General features: G+C 40.0%; 1 protein-coding gene across 1 annotated transcript in view; it reads left to right on the top strand.

Annotated features, from left to right (window-relative positions):
* HMCN1 (hemicentin 1) overlaps positions 1 to 19,816 on the top strand; it is a 427,446-nt gene that overhangs the window by 182,221 nt on the left and 225,409 nt on the right. Inside the window, exon 11 of the mRNA XM_036272178.1 lies at positions 3,005 to 3,280. Coding sequence (XP_036128071.1) covers positions 3,005 to 3,280 — 276 coding nt within the window. The remainder of the gene's footprint in view (positions 1 to 3,004; positions 3,281 to 19,816) is intronic.

Raw genomic sequence — 19,816 nt, 5'->3', positions numbered from 1 at the left:
GGTATTGCGTGTCATATTTCAAATCTCATCTGTTTCTGAATGTTATTAGAAAATTGGCATTTTGTGGATTTGGGCTCATATTTGAAGAGGAAATAGACTTTGAGGCAGATTTTGCATGCCAGGGAGTTTGGGGGGAGTTTCTTGGATAAAAGCACCTGTAAGGCAAGGCAGTGAGATTGTAATGTAGACACCACGGGAGCCTCAGCTAATCCCACAGGGAACTATGGAGCTGGGATGACCCCGAGCTGGGGCAAGAGAGCTGGACCTTTGCCCCCTCATAGTGTGGTCACTGGAAGTGAGCTCCCCGGGAAGGGAGCCCGACCCTGAGCGTGTGAGTTACTTCGACTCTGAGCTCTCAGCAGCCAACAAGTGTAGCAGCTGGAGCAGTGTGTGCCTCCTCGGTCCCAAGGGGGGTCTGGGCATGCGCCCAGCATCTCCTACCTGCCCCTCATGTGGATCTTACACTTTCTCCAAATCTTGTAAAATCCCTCTTCTAGTTAAACAAGTTTGTTCCAAAATAAAGTGTTGATGATAATGACAATAACTAGACCAGCAGATGTAACAAGCATGTAGGTGCCCGATGGACTTGAAAAAGTGGGTATTTCTTCCTGGGCTAACTTTGCTCCACCCACCAGCCGCAAACCCGCACCCACTTCTGGTTCTCCCCTGGCCAAGGCCGAGGTCCAGCGCAGCTCCCCCACTCTGTGGTCTTCAGAAAGGTTTTGCTAGAGTGTGAATACAGGCACGCGAATAATCGCTTCCAGATCTTTGGTGGGTCTTTTGTGTGAGAATCATAGAATCATACCGCCCAGTATGTTAGAATCCTAGAACCTTAGCACTAGACTGAGCCTTTAAGTTACCAGAGTCGATCATCTCATTTTTCAGATAGGGAAACAAACACTGCTCGTAAATTGGCTTATCTAAGGTCACAGAACGAATTAGGGGTAGGGCTAGGCAGCTTTTGGTTGCCAGGTTCCGCAGATAAAATCATAAGGTGCCCAGTTGTATTTACATTGCATGTAAGTGGCTCCCAAATAGTTCATGAGACCTAGTTATACGAAAACATTATTTGATGTTTCTCTGAAGTTCAAATTGAACAGCGCATCCTGTGCTTTGTCTGTCTAGCCAGGCTGCAGTCAGCCTCTGCTAACATTGCTCTGTACTCTCCACTCAATTCACCAGCTGTGTTCGTAAAAGATTTCAAAAACATAATATATTTGTTTTTCTTTTATCATTTAAAATAGCATCTACTCCCCTGAAAACGTTTGGGAAACAAGGATTAAAAAAGGGAGAATCTGGAATATATACACATTTCTTTCACTCAGAGATAACCACTATGGTTTTGGCATATTGCTTCCAGGTTTATTCTAGGCTTGCGATATTCATCTGCACTTACATACCATTTTAAATAAAGAAGGATAGTTTGAATATCTGATACTCTTTTAGTTAAACTAAAACAGACATGCGGGTTTCCAGGTAGCACAACTCACCACCGGTTTTATTGCTGTCTTTTTACTCAGTCGTGTTTTGCTACAGCAGATCATCGAAAGCCTTCGGGCAGAGTGAGCTTCCGAGGGGCGTTTTGATTTATTTTCAAACCCAACTCGAGCACGAAGTGATTCTAGACGTGTTGGTTAAACCGTTCATTTGGAAGTGGCTTTTGACCACATCTGAAAGGTGCATGCATTAGTCAGCGCCTTGTGTACATGGCGCTGTGTGCACAATTTTGTCAAAGGTCTATCCCTACTGTTAGCTTGACCTGCTGGGGGAACATTTGTCTTACTCTGCTGGTGTAGTACTGTATCTTCTCTTTTTGATCCTCACCCGAGGACACTTTTGCATTTATCTTCAGGTAGAGCAGGAGGGAGAGAGGGAGGAAGAGAGAGAGGGAAGCATCGACTGGTTGCCACCCACACAACCCCAACTGGGACCGGGAACAAACTGCAACTGAGGTATTTGCCCTTAGCAGGAACCAAACCCGGGCCTTTCTGGTCCGAGAGCCGACACTCTAACTGCTGAGTCAAACGAGCCAGGGCAGTACTGTATCTTCCAATATTGCCTTATCTTTCCCATATCTGCCATATTTAATGTGCTGTTTTCTTTAAAACACTAGATAAATATTTTAATTACATTTATTGGGACAACATTGGTTAATAAAATTATATAGTTTTCAAGTGTGCAATTCTATAATACATAAATATTTTTCAGTTAAAAATTCTTAAATTCTACTTTCTTCAAAACTCAAATCAAGAATTGACTTATTCGCCCTGGCCGGTTTGGCTCAGCGGTTAGAGCGTCGGCCTGCGGTCCAGAGAGACCTGGGTTTGATTCTCGCTAAGGGCACGTACCTCGGTTGCAGTTTGTCCCCGACCCTGGTTGGGTTGTGTGGGTGGCAGCCACTCGATGTGTCCCTTTCACGTCCATGTTTCTCTCTCTCTCTCTCTCCCTCCCACTCTATCTGAACAAAATATGGAAAAATGTCCTCGGGTGAGGATTAAAAAAAAAAAAATTAGCTTATTCAAAAATCCTAAATCTGCTTAGTCATATCCTTTGGCCATGTCTCTTTTTATAACGTGTAGATTTAGTCGTGAATATACTTTGGTTTGTGAACATGCTCTACTCTTTAAAGTATCTTTCAACTAGATGACGACATTCTTAAGGTGAATGACATATGTATTAATGAATAAGTTCTCTTGTACTGCATTTCTTCTACTGGATATTCAAAACATAGTCATTACATTTTTTCTTTGAATCCTTGCCTGAGGACATGCTTATCGATTTGAGAGAGAGAGAGAATGAAAAACACCGATGTGAGAGAGGAACATCGGTTGCCTCCTGGAAGTGCCCGGACTGGGGATCAAACCCACAACCTTTCGGTGTACAGGACGGTGCTCCAACCAGCTGAGCCCACCAGCCAGGACTAGTCATTAACATGTCAGACCACACCTATCAGGGAGCACATTGGCTTTCAGTCTCTTGATTTGAATCTTCTCTTCTTGCACAGAGCCCCCTCCAGTCATCCAAGTGCCGAGTAACGTCACAGTCGCTCCCGGGGAAAGAGCTGTTTTGACATGTCTGGTCATCAGTGCGGTGACTTACAACCTCACCTGGCAGAGGAGCGACAGAGATGTCAGACTGGCAGACCCAGCAAGAACGCGGATCTTGGCCAACCGCTCACTGGAGCTGAGGACTGTGAAAGCCACGGATGCTGGAGAGTATCACTGTCTGGTTTCCAACGAAGGCGGGTCATCCGCTGCTTCAGTTTTCCTCACCGTGCAAGGTACTGTGCTGATGGTAACTTCTGAGTTAGTCTTTCTGTCATCTCCTCCTCTGATCTTTGTTCCCTTCAGTTAGCTACCCGAGAGTGATGTGTCTACCCAAACAATTACAGTTTGCGTGACAGAATGCGTGTGGATCTTGGGTGCCCAGTCTAAGGTGGACTAAACTGGAAACTGAAACTTCACTAATGAATAGGTGATTTGAAAGCTAACACAACTAATCCTAATCGTTAAACACTTTTACTTCAAAAATAAAAGTCATCTGGATGATTTAATAGTTTTAAATTCTCCAATCTATCATGTGGATTTTTAAAAAATTGTTTTAATGACTGGTTCAAACAATTTCTTTCCAATTTGAGGATTTTACAGTTATGTCTAACTAATGTATTTGTGTTGTTTTAATTAAGGGTTAAGATGTTTCTCATCTTGGTTCAGTTTTATTGAAAATTAAGCAGAGTTGTTTTTACCTTATTTATCTTACACACACACACACACACACACACACACAGAATGCTTATTTAAAATGAACTAACGGTAAGCCAAACTTGAATGATGTCTACATAGACGAAATGTTCTGATAGCTGAAAACAAGTTATTAACAATGTTTTCAGGGTTACTAAGTTTGTATATTACTCAGGACCAACAAATTAAGATCAGAAACGATCCAAAGTATCTCTTTCAGTAGAATCATATTTGGCTTCTAAATGCTATAGTCCAGTGGCAGTCTTAGGGGGTAATAAACAAATGACTGTTGGCAGTTTCTCACTGTTAGGCTGAAAGGTTTGGTTGCTGCATCAGCAGAATATTTCATTTCAAATCCTTGATGTGGAAAACCGATTACATCAGAATTGGGCCTGGCTATTTGGTTATGGGATTAGAAACAACTTTGTATCATGCCTGAAGTAACACTCTCAGATGAGTTCTTAACAGAATTATCTAAGAGATTGGCCAGTGAGTTTCAAGGCTCTTACAACTTTGTTAATGGCAGAAAAGTGAAACTACCTTGAGAATGAATAAAATGGTTGACATCTGATTCTAGTTTTCTCACTGGTAGTTGAGTTATGTTCTGCGACCAAATGTGTGCCTTTTGTTAGTTGATCTGGTGAAGTCTCTAGGGAAATGTTGCTTTGTAAATGGTCCACTACATTTCCACAGGGTAAGCTGTCTAGATAATTTGAGTCAAGGCAAGTAGAAACTTGAGTTACCAGGATTTTGAAACCATTTTTACAAAACTGGTTGTTTCAGATCAAATAAATGCTAATGGGCTTCGGAAATTTCATCTTGGTTCCTTGCCTGAAGTCCTTCACAGGGGGGTTTAGAATAAAATCAGAGCTTTCTTTGTCTGCCCAGGTGAACACTTTAGTTTGCTAGCACTCTGTCTAGTGAGTCAGAGCAGTGATCCTCAAACTTTCATGGATAAAGGATTATCCAAGGAACTTATTTCTTAGAAAGCAAAATTCTAACCCTACATTCAGAGATTCTGATTCCATAGGCCTGGTGTGCAGCCTGGGAGTCTGCATTTATAACAGACCTCTCAGTGGGTTCATGGGCAACACTATCTGAAAACAACGTTGGAATCTATTCTATAGAATGAACCCTATGCTCTAGAAATGTAGCCTTTGCCTCTCTTCTTTTTGGTAAAATAGAGTAATTATTATCAAATGATTTAAATAAGTGTTGAGGTAAGATGGTACCTAATTATACAAAACATAAATACAAAAACATGGCATTACATGATTACTGGCTAGTCTGTATAATGTCTCGTGGTGTAAGTCTGCTTAGAGGCATTATTTTATGGCCTGTCTAGTTAGCCTTGAGTCCGAGGGACAATTTGGGTAAAAAAGGATGTTTTGAGAATCTAACAAAAATATATTTCAGAATTGATAACACTGTTTAATGGAAAAAATAAGAGATTCTAGCTAGTTATGGCCATCTGAATATATTATTTTATATACATAAGGTTATAATTCAGAGGAAACTTCAATGTAAGATTTATAGGTATATACCATGTATGGGTATATATCAAAGATAACTGAAGATAAAGAAATGGTCAAGGATATAATTGTAGGAAATTGTCCTAGAGAGGAACAAAATTGTGTCCTGGGTGAGCAAATCAAGCAAGGTCAATGAAGGGAGAACCGCATCTAGACAGATCCCGGCTGAGATTTTGAATTCCTAGTATGAAGGGAAAAAAACCTCTCTAAGCATATAGACTAAACCAATATGTTGTAGAAGGAGGGATCAAGTTAAACCGGTGTCAGACTTCTCAGAGATGCTAAAGGGTAGAAGATAATTGCAGGGAATATTTGTCATATTTTGATCTTAGTGTATGAACACGTTCCTTAATTTTGGGAGGAATTTGTTATTGTCTTTGTGGGAAGCAGAAAACAAACGAGACCAGAGAATTTCCTTTCCCCATGCAGGTTGCATGACCTAGCTCAAATTCTCTCAGTGGGACTAGGACTTTGCTAAAACCATGGACACTAAAAAGACTTCAGTTTTGGCAGCATTATGGAATTTTGAGCTCAGTAGCAGCAAAAAAAAAAAAAAAAAAAAAGTCCCAATGGCCTTCTTCTGTCATCCTAACAGATTTCTTTGGCATGATATTGGCTGTGTTCTCAGATGCCTGGCCTTCTTTGGTTTCTACCTGACATCCACTCTCCTTTTGATTCCGTAATTCAAAAAATATGGTTCCAATGAATTTATTTTCTGCTTAAGTTAGTCAGCACTGGTATCTATTGTTTGCCGTGGAAAACCTTAACTGGCATAGTAATGGAAAAGACACATGCAGTTTTGGAAGAAAAGATTAGGATCCAAGAATTTCAGATCCAGTTAAATTACCTTTTCTATGAAAAGCCATCAAAAGAACATTCCTCAATGTTTGAGGATTTAGGAAAAATACCCAACATATAACCTTCTTAAAATGATTTATTGAAAATGCTACTTAATACCTTAAATCGATTGTTTTAAGAAAAGAAAAGGATATGAAAGTTGGAGAGGCTATGGACCAAAGAACTGGGGACTATTAAGCTCTTAGTTCGTCAGAGTAGAAATGCTGTCCTGAGAAACCACAGCTGTTTGAAGCAGTCACACTCATGAGCATGTGAGAAGGTGAATGAGTTGATAAGCCTATTTCATTATGAGAATTCCTCACTCTGGAGATAATGGATTAGACACAGGAAATTCCTCCGAAAAGGGATTCCCTCTAGCCAGGTTTGTCACGAGACTCCAAAGTCCTGTTATGCAAACAAATAGAAAGCACCACAGCTATGCAAAAGAAAAAAGGTTGATTAATATACCCAAAAATCTGGATGTGATTGTTTGGGAGCACTGGAACTATTTATACTTGTGCTTTTTTTCCCCCTGTACTTGAAAAAAAGTAAGGAATGGATTATTTTTAAACTTTCTGTAAATAGTATTTTAAAATATTTGGAAATGCACATTAATCTATTCAGGGATTGTATTACATATGGGTAATATGTTTGCATTTCTTTGCCAAATACTCTATAAATTTACCTTATCACTTTTATATGGAACATAATGAAGCTATAATTAAGAAAGTAAGTAAGTATAAAATAAGACATACTTAAAGTAAATTAAGAGGTAATGCCTTTCAAAAAGCAAAACAATAAGTCTGAAAGTAAAAACCTTGTTTAGGTCAGACATCAGTCTGCCAGAAGAAACATGTAATCCGACTTATGTAATTAGAAGTATAGAGTAGGAGGTAAGGCTCTCGAGACATGTACCCTTACATGAAAAAGTTTAGCTCTAAAAAGTTCGTCTTGGCGAAGCTCGTAACCTGAGACGGATTTGTCAGCAAGTCCAGTTCAGTTGTCGTGAGGATGTCAGGGCGGTTCTGTTACTGCGTCCAGTAGAAGTTCTTCCCAGGTAGGATAACTGAGGAGTGGTATCAGCTCATGCTGGAAAAGTATGCTTTTTAAAATAATGAAAAACTGATTTAAGTATGTTAGCATTAAGAGAGTCTACTACTTGATAGCAGCATAACATCATCCGCAGCGTGTCCGTCTGTGGTGGCATTTCTTAGTAATTTTAGCTCTCACATGTTATATGCTTCCATTTGGGTTTTCCGTCTTCATGTTCAGATTGCAATGAACTCATTTACCAAAATTCCCCTGGCGAAATTTGCTCCCTCATTGTGTGAACTGGCTGATTAACCGTTTCAGGTCTGGGAGATGGACCAATTTTTTTTTTTTTTACTCCTCACTCGAGGACATGTTTCCATTGTTGTTCAGACAGAGTGGGAGGGAGAGAGAGGAGCAGAGAGAGAGAGAGAGAAACATCAACGTGAAAGGGACACATCGAGTGGTTGCCTCCTGTACGACCCCAACCAGGGATGGGGACAAATTGCAACCGAGGTACGTGCCCTTGAACAGAATCGAACCTGCGACTCACTGGTCCACGGGCCGATGCTCTAACCGCTGAGCCAAACTGGCCAGGGTGAGATGGACCACTCTGAACATGTTTGCACGGGACTTCACTTTCATTCGTAGATGCTGATGAGCTAACTAATGATATTTTCGTGTGTAGAAAAAATAGACAAGTTTATTCTCAGACCCCTTTCCTCCAGAATTGTTCGAACAGGGCCCTGACTTCCCAAGGGTCTGGTAGCACCTCCTGAGAAACTCAAGATGCAGAAAGAACTCACTTTAACAAATAAAATCCCACTAGCAGAAAAGGTTACTTTTGAGAAAACTTGCTAATATGAAATTTCTTTTCCTGTACTTGCTCATCATCCAGAAACTTCTTTCATAACAGTGCACATCGTCTTCTCTGAAAACTTCAAAGAGTGTTTTTTCCCCTACAGTGTGGAATTTATTTTAAAAAGATAAAGACATGGAATTTACCTGAAGACTTAGAGTTGAGATAAGGACCCCGCCTTGCCTTCAGACAGGGTTGTCTGTGACTGTTCCCTTACTCGAGAGGTTTATCTCGTATTGATAATGTTTCAGGAGTTATCCTATATATTTGAAAATGTCTTTTGCACTTAACAGGTGTCCACCATCGGGAGTTCTTTGTAAATTAAAGTGTCATAAAGTAATTAAAGTGTGAAGTTAGAACTTTTCGACAGTACAAACATTCACATCGGAAAGCTCAGAGGTCTGGAACTTTATAGGGTTGCATTACAGAGTGAGCCGTTTTAAATCCTTTCTGAACCAAAGTGAGGTTGAAAAAAACAAGAAATGCAGAATTTCACTTGATAATCTAATCAGGTTTTCTTACACTGAATAGTCTAGTAAGAGAGCCCTGAAAATCCCATCAGTATCTTCCCCCATGTGCCCCTTTGCATGCTTTTCACAGGATAACTTTTGATTGGAAGATGTCTATATCCATGTTTGAACAGGGAAATTGTTTCTGATGCAGGCATGCCAGGGGCCCGGGTACCCGAAGGTCCATGACCCCTGGCTTCACGTGGGAAAGAATTTAAAATTGAGCCAGCATAGATTGTTTGTTTGTTTATTTATTTATTTTTTCTTTATTGATTTTAGAGAGAGAGGAAGGGGGAGAGAGAGAGAGAGAGAGATAGAAACATTGATGAGAGAGAACATCGATTGGCTACCTCCTACATGCCCCCCGCTGGGGATCAGGCCCACAGCCTGGGCATGTGCCCTGACTGGGAATCGAACCGGCGACCTCTCGGTGCCTGGGTCGATGCTCAACCACAGAGCCACACTGGCCGGGCTGAGCCAGAGTAGTTTACAGTGTAAGTTTATTAGTGAAGCTGTGGCAGAGAGTGGCTGGTCCACAGACAGAGCAGGCCTGCCTTGTGAGATTTATTTGTTTTATTGAGGCTCATTTAATCAAGGGGTGGGGCATTCAATAAGGGGGAGGACTATTCAGGATTTTTTCCCTGGAAAAAGGGTGGAGACTTCTCAGAAGACCTCGGTTGGCCATGCTGTGTCCTTATATGGCTTTTCCATTTGCAGTCATGGGGGCGCTGGGTGTGTCGTTGTGCATGCTAATGTGTTGCAGTGGCGTGTAACGAGGCTGGGGTTGTGGCGAGGTGAGATTAGTTGCTGTGTTGGATTGAGCTGGTCTTCTGCGGGTTCTAAGCCACAGATCCATTGGGGGTTGTCTTACTTTCTCCTTGGCTTCTATCTTTCATCCATCATAGCCGTTTCACCACGTACCCTATCTCATTTCTATTAGCTCATTTTTTCTCCCGAGACATTTTAATACATCGAAGCTTTTCATTTTTAGAGGTTGACCTGAGACTCATATATATGCCTGTTTTGAAGGCTAGTGCCGTCTCTGGATTTTATTTAGATGGGGTGAAGTCACACACTTAAAACGAAAACCCCCAAAGCATTGCTTTCTGTTTTATTTACTGCCTTGTCTGTCTGATGACCCAGGATGAATCAGCACAAATGAAAAGATGCTCTGTTAAAATACTGGCTGCTGTTGCCTTCTGCACTAAGGATTAGTAAGGAGTGAGTTAGAGGCCTTTGGGTTCGAAGGAAAAGATTCTAGAGAAGTTTTGTATCAAGTATTCACTGCAATGATACCCCAAAATTATGTAGTCTGACCATAGAAATATTTGCTTCTCTAATCTGTTCTATGGTGGCTCTAAACTTTACGAAGAGAAAAGTTTAATATTCAGTTACTTTATCTGATGAATGGGCTCTACTGACTTCATGGTTAGGGGCAAGCTTCTGTTATAATAGTCCAATTTCATGTAATAAAATATATAAATGAATATCATCCATTTTATTTCTTTTTGTCTTTCATTCTAGGCATCTATTTGCTGTGAGGATGTTAGAGCACTTGAATCACAGAGGGAAAGAATCATAGTTCTATAATGTTAGGAGACCAAAATATTAAAATGTCTTTAAAGAGAAGTTATAAGGAAAGGGTAAGCATTAGAATTATTTACGTTGTAAAAGGAAAAGAAAGGTGTGTGGTGACATAATCAGTACCTCTGGTGTCTAAGAAGTTGTTACAGAGAAGCTCTATACCAGGGACATTTTAATTTCCAGCAGTAATGGGCCATAAGAAAATTCATAGCAAGTCAAGCCTGATGCATGTAAGTGAGCAACGAAGAGCGATGTCCAGATATTGGAGATCCTAAGCCCTGGGATGTGACAGCAGCGGCAAATACTCATGCTTTCACCGTGCAGGGGCTGCTGGGAAGAGAGAGAGCAGATGAGCAACCAGCAAACACTTCAACCCATAAATTATTCCAATAAAGCTACAAACTTGAAACATTTTTTTAGAGTTCATGACATGCATTATGTCATCTTATCTTTGCAAATGATGTTATTTGTAACTATTTTTTCCATGAAGAACTGGAGTCTCTCGGGTATTAGTGGCTTGCCCTAGGGTGCAAAGCCAGCCAGCCCAGATCTGAACTAGGCTTTCTATCAATCCGCCTAGTACGCTTACATGCCTACACAGGCTATTAGCAGGCTTAAGGTGCAGGATGGCAGAGAAAAATACAAAAAAATAAAATAAAGCGTTCTTGAGCATAAATAGGAAAATGAGAATATTGAAATTAAAAGAAAGTAGAATAGGTACAAAGTATCTGCAGGTGAAGGATCTCTGGAAATCGCAGCATTGTGGGTAACGATAACTTGGAGACATTACTGCTTGATTTTAATTCCTGGCCCCTCTCCTCCCTCCTTCCTTTTCTGGTAGACCAGTTGGATTGCAGCAGTGTGGAGAGAACTTTAAGTTCTGGTGGACTAGCTGCTAAGCAGCGGTGTAGAGGAGAGAGAGAGAATTATACATATGCTACCAGAACAGTCACACAGAAAAGATGTAAGCTAACTGGACCGTGAGCTCCATCAGGGCCGGGCCCCCTGTCACTTTAGTGCCCACCTTGTATTTAGCATGCAGTGTTGCCTGCATGCACGTCTGTGAGGAGAATAGGGCAGTGTCCAGACGAGGGAACTTCTGCTAAGTGTAAAGCTATACCTCTGCCACAGCATGTGCTAAAAAATTATTCGATTCAGATTTCCCCTAACATCAATGAATGTTTGTTTGAGTTCAATTATCCAACTGAAAATAAGTCTTGTTTCTAAAGATTAGATATTTGTACTGCAGGACACAACATACTGCCTTGCTGTTTTTATATATGAGGAAAGGGGTGTGATAGTTGACTGTTCTGAATGAAATTGTACTAGGGCTAATGCTAAAGAGTAGGAATGCGTGCTGCAGAAGGATGTCATGTGTTAGGAGCATGTGGTTGCAGAGAATGCAAACTGATCATCTTTACGATGACGGTATCGTCACTTAGGCTATTTCCACAGCTCTGTGTGTCTGAATAACACTATGTCCTGGTTATACTCCGCCCCTCCCCTCAACAATGAAACAAACACTGAAACACCCGAAGTGCCTTGACCAAAAACACATTACTAGGAAGACGTTTGTTCATTTGATCGTACATTTATTCATTCAGTCATGTAGTCACCACAGATTTAAGCGTTAGGCATTATGCTCCTTGCTGGGAATAAAAATGACAAGAAAACCACATTCTTCCCTTCATAAGCCTATAACACAAGAAAGAAATAACTAAATGAAATGAATACGTACAACACAACGTGGGAAGAATGACACCACAGTACTACAGGAGCCTTTAATTCTGTCTCAAGTGATGATTAGAGATGAGAAGGTGCCAGGAGGGGGTGCCTGGTATGAGTCAGCATTTGCCCAGCAGAAGTCAGGACAAAGCCTTTCTAGACCAAGAACACTGAATGTGCAAAACCCTGGATGAAGGAAGACACAGAAACGTGAAGACCAGCCCTGGCTGGTTTGGCTCAGCTGTTAGAGCATCGGCCCACGGACCAGAGAGTCCCGGGTTCGGTTCCCGCTAGGGTCACGTACCTCGGTGGGTGGCAACCAGTCGATGTGTCTCTCTCACGTTGATGTTTCTCTCTCTCTCCCTCCCGCTCTATCTGAAGATAAATGCAAAAAGTGTCCTCTGGTGAGGATTAAAAAAAATGTGAAGACCATGATGGTGTGATCTCCACACCCCGCCCCCACCCTCAGCCCGCACCACAGTCTTAAGTAGCTTTTTCATATACCAGTCAAAGAGTCATTGAGCTTTGTGGTTTTGTGAGGTTAGTTTAGCAAAAAGAAAAGGTAACTGGGGGAAAAGCGATTGTAGTGGTGCCTTGTTCAGGCTGAGTAAAGAAAGAAGCGAAGGTTAAAGGCATGATCTGATACGTTGGAATAAAAAAGAAGGTTCAAAAAAGTGGTGGCCATGACGAAGTTGGACAATGAAGTGGAAGGATGGGAGGTTGTGGACCTCAGAGCAGGCTCCCAGGACAGGAGTTCTTTCCATCAAGCTGTAGGCTGCTTCCCTGGGACGACAGCCTACAGTGGTGATGAACTTGTCTGGCAATGTACATGAACTGTCGGAGTGTTAAGTCTCTCTGTTAACAAGTGCTATGAAGGTCTGTTTTTATATGCTTTTGCTTCTATGACTGTTGCACTTTTTTTTTTTTTTAATCCTCACCCAAGGATATTTTTCTATTTATCTTCAGATAGAGTGAGAGGGGGAGAGAGAGAGAGAGAGAGAGAGAGAGAGAGAGAGAGAGAGAGAGAGAGAAACATAGGTGTGAGAGAGACACATTGACTGGTTGCCTCCTCATGACCAGACCAGGCCCGGGGACAAACTGCAACTGAGGTACATGCCCTTGGCTGGAATCGAACCCATGACACATTGGTCTGCAAGCCAACGCTCTAACAGTTGAGCCAGGCCGGCCAGGGAAGACAATTGCACATTTTGTAAAATTATCCCTTTTTGAGTACCACAACGATTTTTTTTAATCCTCACCCTAGGACATTTTTGCATTTATATTATAGAGTGGGAGGGAAAGAGGAAGGAAGAGAGAGAGAGAAACATAGATGTGAGAGAGACACATCGAGTGGTTGCCACCCACACAACCCCAACCGGGGTTGGGGACAAACTGCAACTGAGGTACGTGCCCTTAGCGGGAACTGAACCTGGGACTCTCTGGTCTGCGGGCCGACGCTCTAACCGCTGAGCCAAACCAGCAGGGCTTGAGTACCATAACCATTTTTAAAGACCATTTTTTAAGAGCAGGTAAGCTATAAAGATTTTCCTTATTAACTAAATTTCATAACCACACTATTGTTTCGGTGTGAATTTTTTGCAAATCCAGAATACAATTCTGTCAACATATAGTCCTTGCCTTTGTGTTTTATTGCCAACACATCGCCTACTGGTAAATCAATAAATTAGCGACCTTCTCTCTGGGATTTAATAGACATTCTCTCTAGTCCAGCATTGCCCAGAAGAAGTTTGTATAATGAAGGAAATCCGTGTATCTGTGTATTGTATATATGTTCTGTCCCAGATGAGGGCTATTAGCTATAGGTGGCAACTGAGTACTGATATATTATAAGTGCATATAAAGAACTTGTTTTGAAATTTGACTTAGTTCTAGATGATTTAAATTGGCATTTAAATAGACGGGTCCATGGCTACTACGTTGGGTGGCACCACTCTAAGTGTTTTCTGGAGAGAGAAGAAAGGCAGAAAGAGCAGGAGCAGGCGGTTGAGGACACTTAGTGCAACCTCTACGTAGATTAACCACTACCACAGTTCGTGTGAATGATTGCCACTTAGGAATAACTTCACCACTTTGACAAGGTTGTAGCCAGGTCTTCACAGTTCCATTGATGAGAGGATTAGGGTGTGTTTGATTCCATCTCTTTGGGATTTCAGTGGACCTTGTCTCCTTCCTAGGCAACTGATCTGCGTTCTTGTCTAGTTAGTTGATTGGTTGGTTTTTCATTTTTATACTTTGCTCTTTGGAAGGAGTCTCTCGCCACTTGCGTGAACTTTCTAGTAGGCATGGGAAAACTTAAAAATGCTAAAATATAGTCCATTGCCATTTCTACTCATTGAAAATTAAGGAACAGTTAAGTGAACAAGCACATTTGTTCCCTGTAAATCATTTTTAGTGAAATCATGTTACTTTTATTGTATAAGCTTCATGCTTAAAAGTTAGCACGAGAATTAGCTGAAGCTACCTCCCGAATCAGAAATGGGAGTAAGGCATTTGTCAACAATGTGAATATGTTTTAAATAAATGGATTGAGCTAAATCAGTAGGTACATATCTGACAGGATAGGACATAGCTACTAATTACAATTCTCAATAGTCTCAATGATACTCATTATTAGCAATTTTCAACTGGTATGCTGCAAGAATTTTTAAAATATACAATGCGTAACTATTAGGCAGGGGCACTGACCTCTTTTCTCTTAGATTGTCAAATTAAAAAAATGACACCATGCCCTGGCTGGTTTGGCTGAGTGGTTAGAGCGTCAGCCTGTGGACTGAAGGGTCTCAGGTTTGATTCTGATCAAGGGCACGTACCTGGGTTGCAGGTTTAATCCCAGTCCCAGTTGGGGTTGTGCGGGAGGCAACCAATCAATGTCTCTCTCTCACATTGATGTTTCTCTCTCTGTCTCTGTCTGTCTGTCTGTCTGTCTGTCTGTCTCTCTCTCTCTCTCTTTCCCTCCCTCCCTCCATTCCTCTCTTCCACTCTCTCTGAAAATCAATAGAAAAATATCCTTGGGTGAGGATTAACAAAAAAAAAAAAAAAAAATTACAACAGCCAACATGACAACCAACACAAGAATAGTTGTCCGGTATGACTGAATCAAAATTATACCTATTTTTTTGTTGTTAAATTGACAAACGATATAATATAGTTTTTGGTGTGCTGCAGAATTTTAGTAATTAGTTTATGTGTGCAGTGGGATGAAAAAGGTTGCAAATCACTGCTTATTATGTAACTTTATGAAGTCAGCTTTTTCTACAAGAAATACAGATACTTAGAAGAGCCAACGATCCTGTACAATACATTTACAGGCTGTACAGCTCAACAGAAATCAGGTTCGGTAATTAAACACTAATTATTACTCATGCAGCATTGCTTGGTATTAGATCATCCAGTATGTTAGGGGATTATAGTAATTACCCACAATGAAAAATATGTTTGGGAACGGGTGTAAACCGGTTCTATTGTGTTTTTAGAAATATTAATCAAAATCCTACCTGTAATGGTCCTCATCAATCACCTCCTTTCTGAATATTGTTGGTCTCTTTGTCCTGGTATGGACTTATTACTACTTTTTGCCACACAATTTTGCTCTTAATCATGATCAATTTCATCTGTTTAGCTCGTTTCCCCAATCATATTATATATACTGTGATATACTTAATCATAGTGCCTTATACACAGGGAAAAAAAACAACTCAAGTTCAATCAATAGATGTGTGTTCCTTATTGCTGAACGAACCTCAAAGTAACAACAGCAGACCGGAGGGAAGATTCGAGTCACTGACCTCATTCTGCATGTTTCCTTGTTAACCTCAGTGGCTTATTTGAATGACATCACCAATTTCAGATTTCATTATGTAAGTACTTTCTTTTCCACTTGTTGCCCATGTAAGCATAGATTGCTTACATTTAAAACCATATTTTATAACAACATATAAAATAATTATCTCATGCCAAATTTATAGAAAAGTCATTTTGAAAGCATTGTTTAAATTGGTTCACCCTAATTTTAAAATTATGTCATGTAAGTGAGTTTTGTAAAATTTTTTGAATTAGTCTAAAACACTTTATCACTTTTAAGGTGACACCGTGGCTGCTACATTTCCAAAGGAATAAAAGTTAGATCAAGCGGGGTAGTATTTATTTACGTGGTGTGAGTGAAACGTTTTGTTTGAAAGAGACTGTTTTGTTTATTTATCTGCAAACAGGAATAGAACTTCCTGTTGATTTTTATTAGCTGTTCCATAAGGAGGATTTGTAATGAACACAGGCATCCTGGGTAAATTTCAGCGTTTCAGTATGTAAGGACATTTTTCTGCGGAATCTCATGCTGCCACATGGAAATCAAAGGGCCAGACAAAGCCCCCTTTTCTCCTCCATGTTATGTCTGTATGAACCTGAGAGGTATTAATTTTTCTTCCACGGTGTCAGGAAAGGCGAACTGTCTGTCACCAATTAGTCTCCGTCACCAGAGAGACCATTGCAATGGAAAGGAAATATTTCTCAAGATGATTGATGAAGTAAGTCCCTAATGACCAGAATTACTTCCCTAACTATGAAATTGACATTATCATAACCATATGCTCATTACATCATTATAACTATTTTTAACATGTGTAAGGTGACATAGGTATCATGTTCTTTTGCTAACAGTAAAATGCGGAAAAACTAAATTTATTTACATTGAAATTTCTTATAAATTTTGAGTATCTAGAAACATCCCAAATTTCAGAAAAATCCAATAATGCATAAGTATTATTTATTAGTAGGATGTGTAATCTAAATAGCATATGCAAGTATGAGAGTCATGATCAATTTTCATTTCTAGCTAACATCCATGTAAATATGTATTCTAAACACTGTAGTACTTATTTTAACACTTTTGTCATTCTTTATTGTATAGTGAGATATTATTAATAGCTAAAATTACATAGTGCTTACTCTGTGCCAGGAATTGTTCTAAGTGTTTTATGTATATTAACTTAGCTAATCCACAGTAATAGTGAGTGAGGTGCTATTGTTCCCATTGAGGTATGGACCAGACACCATGGATTAATTAACCAATTTGAGCTTTACTTTCTTAATCTGTAAGATATTAGTAACACTTCATAGGATAATTCGGGATAAGAAATTCGATAGCTAGCACACAAAGGCACTTAGTAACTTTTGCCATCTTCCTGTTTCAATGAACTGACTACTGGAAAGAGATTTAGTCCCCAGTTATACATAATATGCTTTTGTACGCAGTATTCTGTGAGCTCTTTGAGGTCATAGAGTGTCTGAGACATCATAGGTACGCAATGAATGTTTGTTGTGTGAAACAATAAAAACACAAAGAAAGTTGCCCAAGTGCTTTACATATACCAGTGGTGAAAAATACTTTAAATTGTTGCTTAGGCAATTCAGTGCATTACCGTTACCTTAATTTGTTGATGATAATTAAATCCCCTTAAAGAAAAAGCGCTTAGGTCTTTTCTTTGAGAATTTCCTGCCAGAGGCATAACAGCAACAAACCAGACCCCGATGACATACCTCCTGCGTGTGACTTTTATATTGGAGATTTCTAAGAGTTGGGCAAAATTGAATCTTCCCTAGTCTTTGTAGGCAGAGCATGGGCTGTTTTCATGGGCACTTATAATTCATTTTGCCGTCTTACCATTAATAATGTGTGAAGATGCCTAGGCCAGTTTGGCTCAGCGGTTGGAGTGTCGGCCTGCTGACCAGAGAGTCCCGGGTTCGGTTCCCGCTAGAGGCACGTACCAAAAATAAATAATAATGTGTTAAGACACCTGAGTCTTAAAGTAGTGTTTATTTTTTATTCTTCGTATCATTATCTATGTTTAACTCTTGAAATCATTGGGGAGAAATTATAAAAATATATACATATTGCCTTTGTTATGATTAAAATATGAAGAATTAATGAATGCCGTAATACCTTATAGTGTGCCATGTTTATATTGCTTTGTCAAATGAAAAGCAAGTTGCTCTTCACGGTGATGGTGTTGATGGTTGGTGGTGGTGGTGGTGATGACAATGATGTTGATGGTGTTGATAAGGGTGATGAATGTGGTGGTGAAAAGAGACGGAAAGACAACTTGGAATGGATTGCTTCTCTCCAAAGCCAAAAATTGGACTTTGGACTTTGATCGAATTGAACTGTGGTTCTTTTAATTCCTTGCTCCATTAAAAGTTCATGAAAACGAGGGGAGCTTTGTCCTAGGAATTAAAAAAAAAACAAAACTACTGAAATAATTATAGTAAATTCGATTACACCCTTATTTAAACTAATCAAGCAAAGGCTGAACCATTCTGACCATCTTTATTCAGATAGTATTGGGTGGAAATCCAGTTTTGCTGCCCTAGGTTTGTTCACGTCCTTTCTGATTTTCTTATCATCAGCAGGACTATTCTTTCCAGGGCAATGGTAAGTTTCTCACCTTCTGTGGGATGATGTCATCCCATCTGTATGTTGCACACAGACTTATTTCGTGACCCTGAGCAACACCCTATATCCAGGCTTTATTTGAGAAATGACCTCTGAGCTCTCTGCATCCTGGTTTGGGTAACTGACATTTATTTTCACTTTGATATCTGAACTACAGAGCATACCAGTGGGATTCTTGCTGGGAGAGACGCCAGGTCAGCTCTGGCAGACTCCACTGGAAGGCACCACACGGCAACAGAGATCTCCAGAGCTGTCGAATCTGTGCAGTAATCCTGTGTCAAGACATGAGAAACATTTTATTTTAGAAAAATAGGACTCAGTGTGGGTATTCAGTAAATTCCAAAGAGAAGGAAGTGTTCATTTTTTCCGCTCATCCCCTGAAGATTGTCTACAACACCCCCACAGCATGTGCAGTCGTCCAACATTTCAGAATTGATGGACTCCAGATGGAATTACAATTTGAACTGACTGGCCATGGCCAGTCTGCCCTTGACCTCATGCATTTCTCTAGCCCTATGTTCACCAAGAAGAATCTATGGAAGAATGAGACCATCAACCAAGTCCCCAGGCTGGAAAAACCCTTAGAAGGTTAACTTCAAAGGGAATCATTGGAAAAACACAATGTAAACAGGGACAAAAGGGGGACACTTGTAAGCTGCTAGCAATTAAGCAATAATTAGGTCTGTTCAGTTGTGTAGCTGCCCAGAACTTTACCACTTGTATCACTTTTAAATGTATGGGGATTCCACACACTAGATTTTGTCTTAGTGAAACTAAGCCACAGTGTGCAGACTAATTTATAGTAAAGATATGTCATAAATATATCCAGGGCTAACGGAGTAACTGAATTTTTCACATTCCTTTATAGTAAAAGCCCAATTAAATGGAAAACTGATACCATGCATATCTGTTTGGCTTGTCAGTGTAGTCCTATAAGTTAGCACCTCGGAACATCATAATTGTGCAAAAAAGTCACATTATTGAATTAATTGATTTATTTTTGTTGATACTTATGACATCTATTTCACACACTGTGGAAATGCATTTATTTTTATTTATCTTATTGAGTGGAGGACATTTACACTAAGGAAATTATTTAATATTTGTTGATGATCCCTTCTTTGAAAATTAGGTCTCAGTAGTAACATAGATGCAAACATGTAATGGATTAGGCTAGATATATCAACATCCCAGTTCCCCCAGAGAATTTTTGTATCCTTTTTAACAAAACATTTCTGATTTCATATTTCATTTTCAAAATTACTTGTTCTGCCATAAAAGCACAATACAATTGTAACTTTGAATAATCAATATATTTTGGTAAGCCGAGGTTCACAATATATATTTTGTGAATCTACGAGCATGAGGCAAATGATCAATATAGCAGGATCCTGAGAGGTTGGCAGACAAAAGTTCTCAGAGCCGTTACAGTGTAGGAATGGCCCATATTCCATCAATGGTTTCAGATGTCTGTTATTTACAAGTCCCTGCATCATATGCAAGGATGTTAATGGAATATGGAATTCAATGGAATA

The sequence above is a fragment of the Molossus molossus genome, unplaced genomic scaffold, assembly GCF_014108415.1.
Source record: "Molossus molossus isolate mMolMol1 unplaced genomic scaffold, mMolMol1.p scaffold_m16_p_20, whole genome shotgun sequence".
Classification (NCBI taxonomy): domain Eukaryota; kingdom Metazoa; phylum Chordata; class Mammalia; order Chiroptera; family Molossidae; genus Molossus; species Molossus molossus.
Note: the sequence above shows the minus strand (reverse complement) of the source record. Positions and strands in the feature narration are given on the sequence as shown.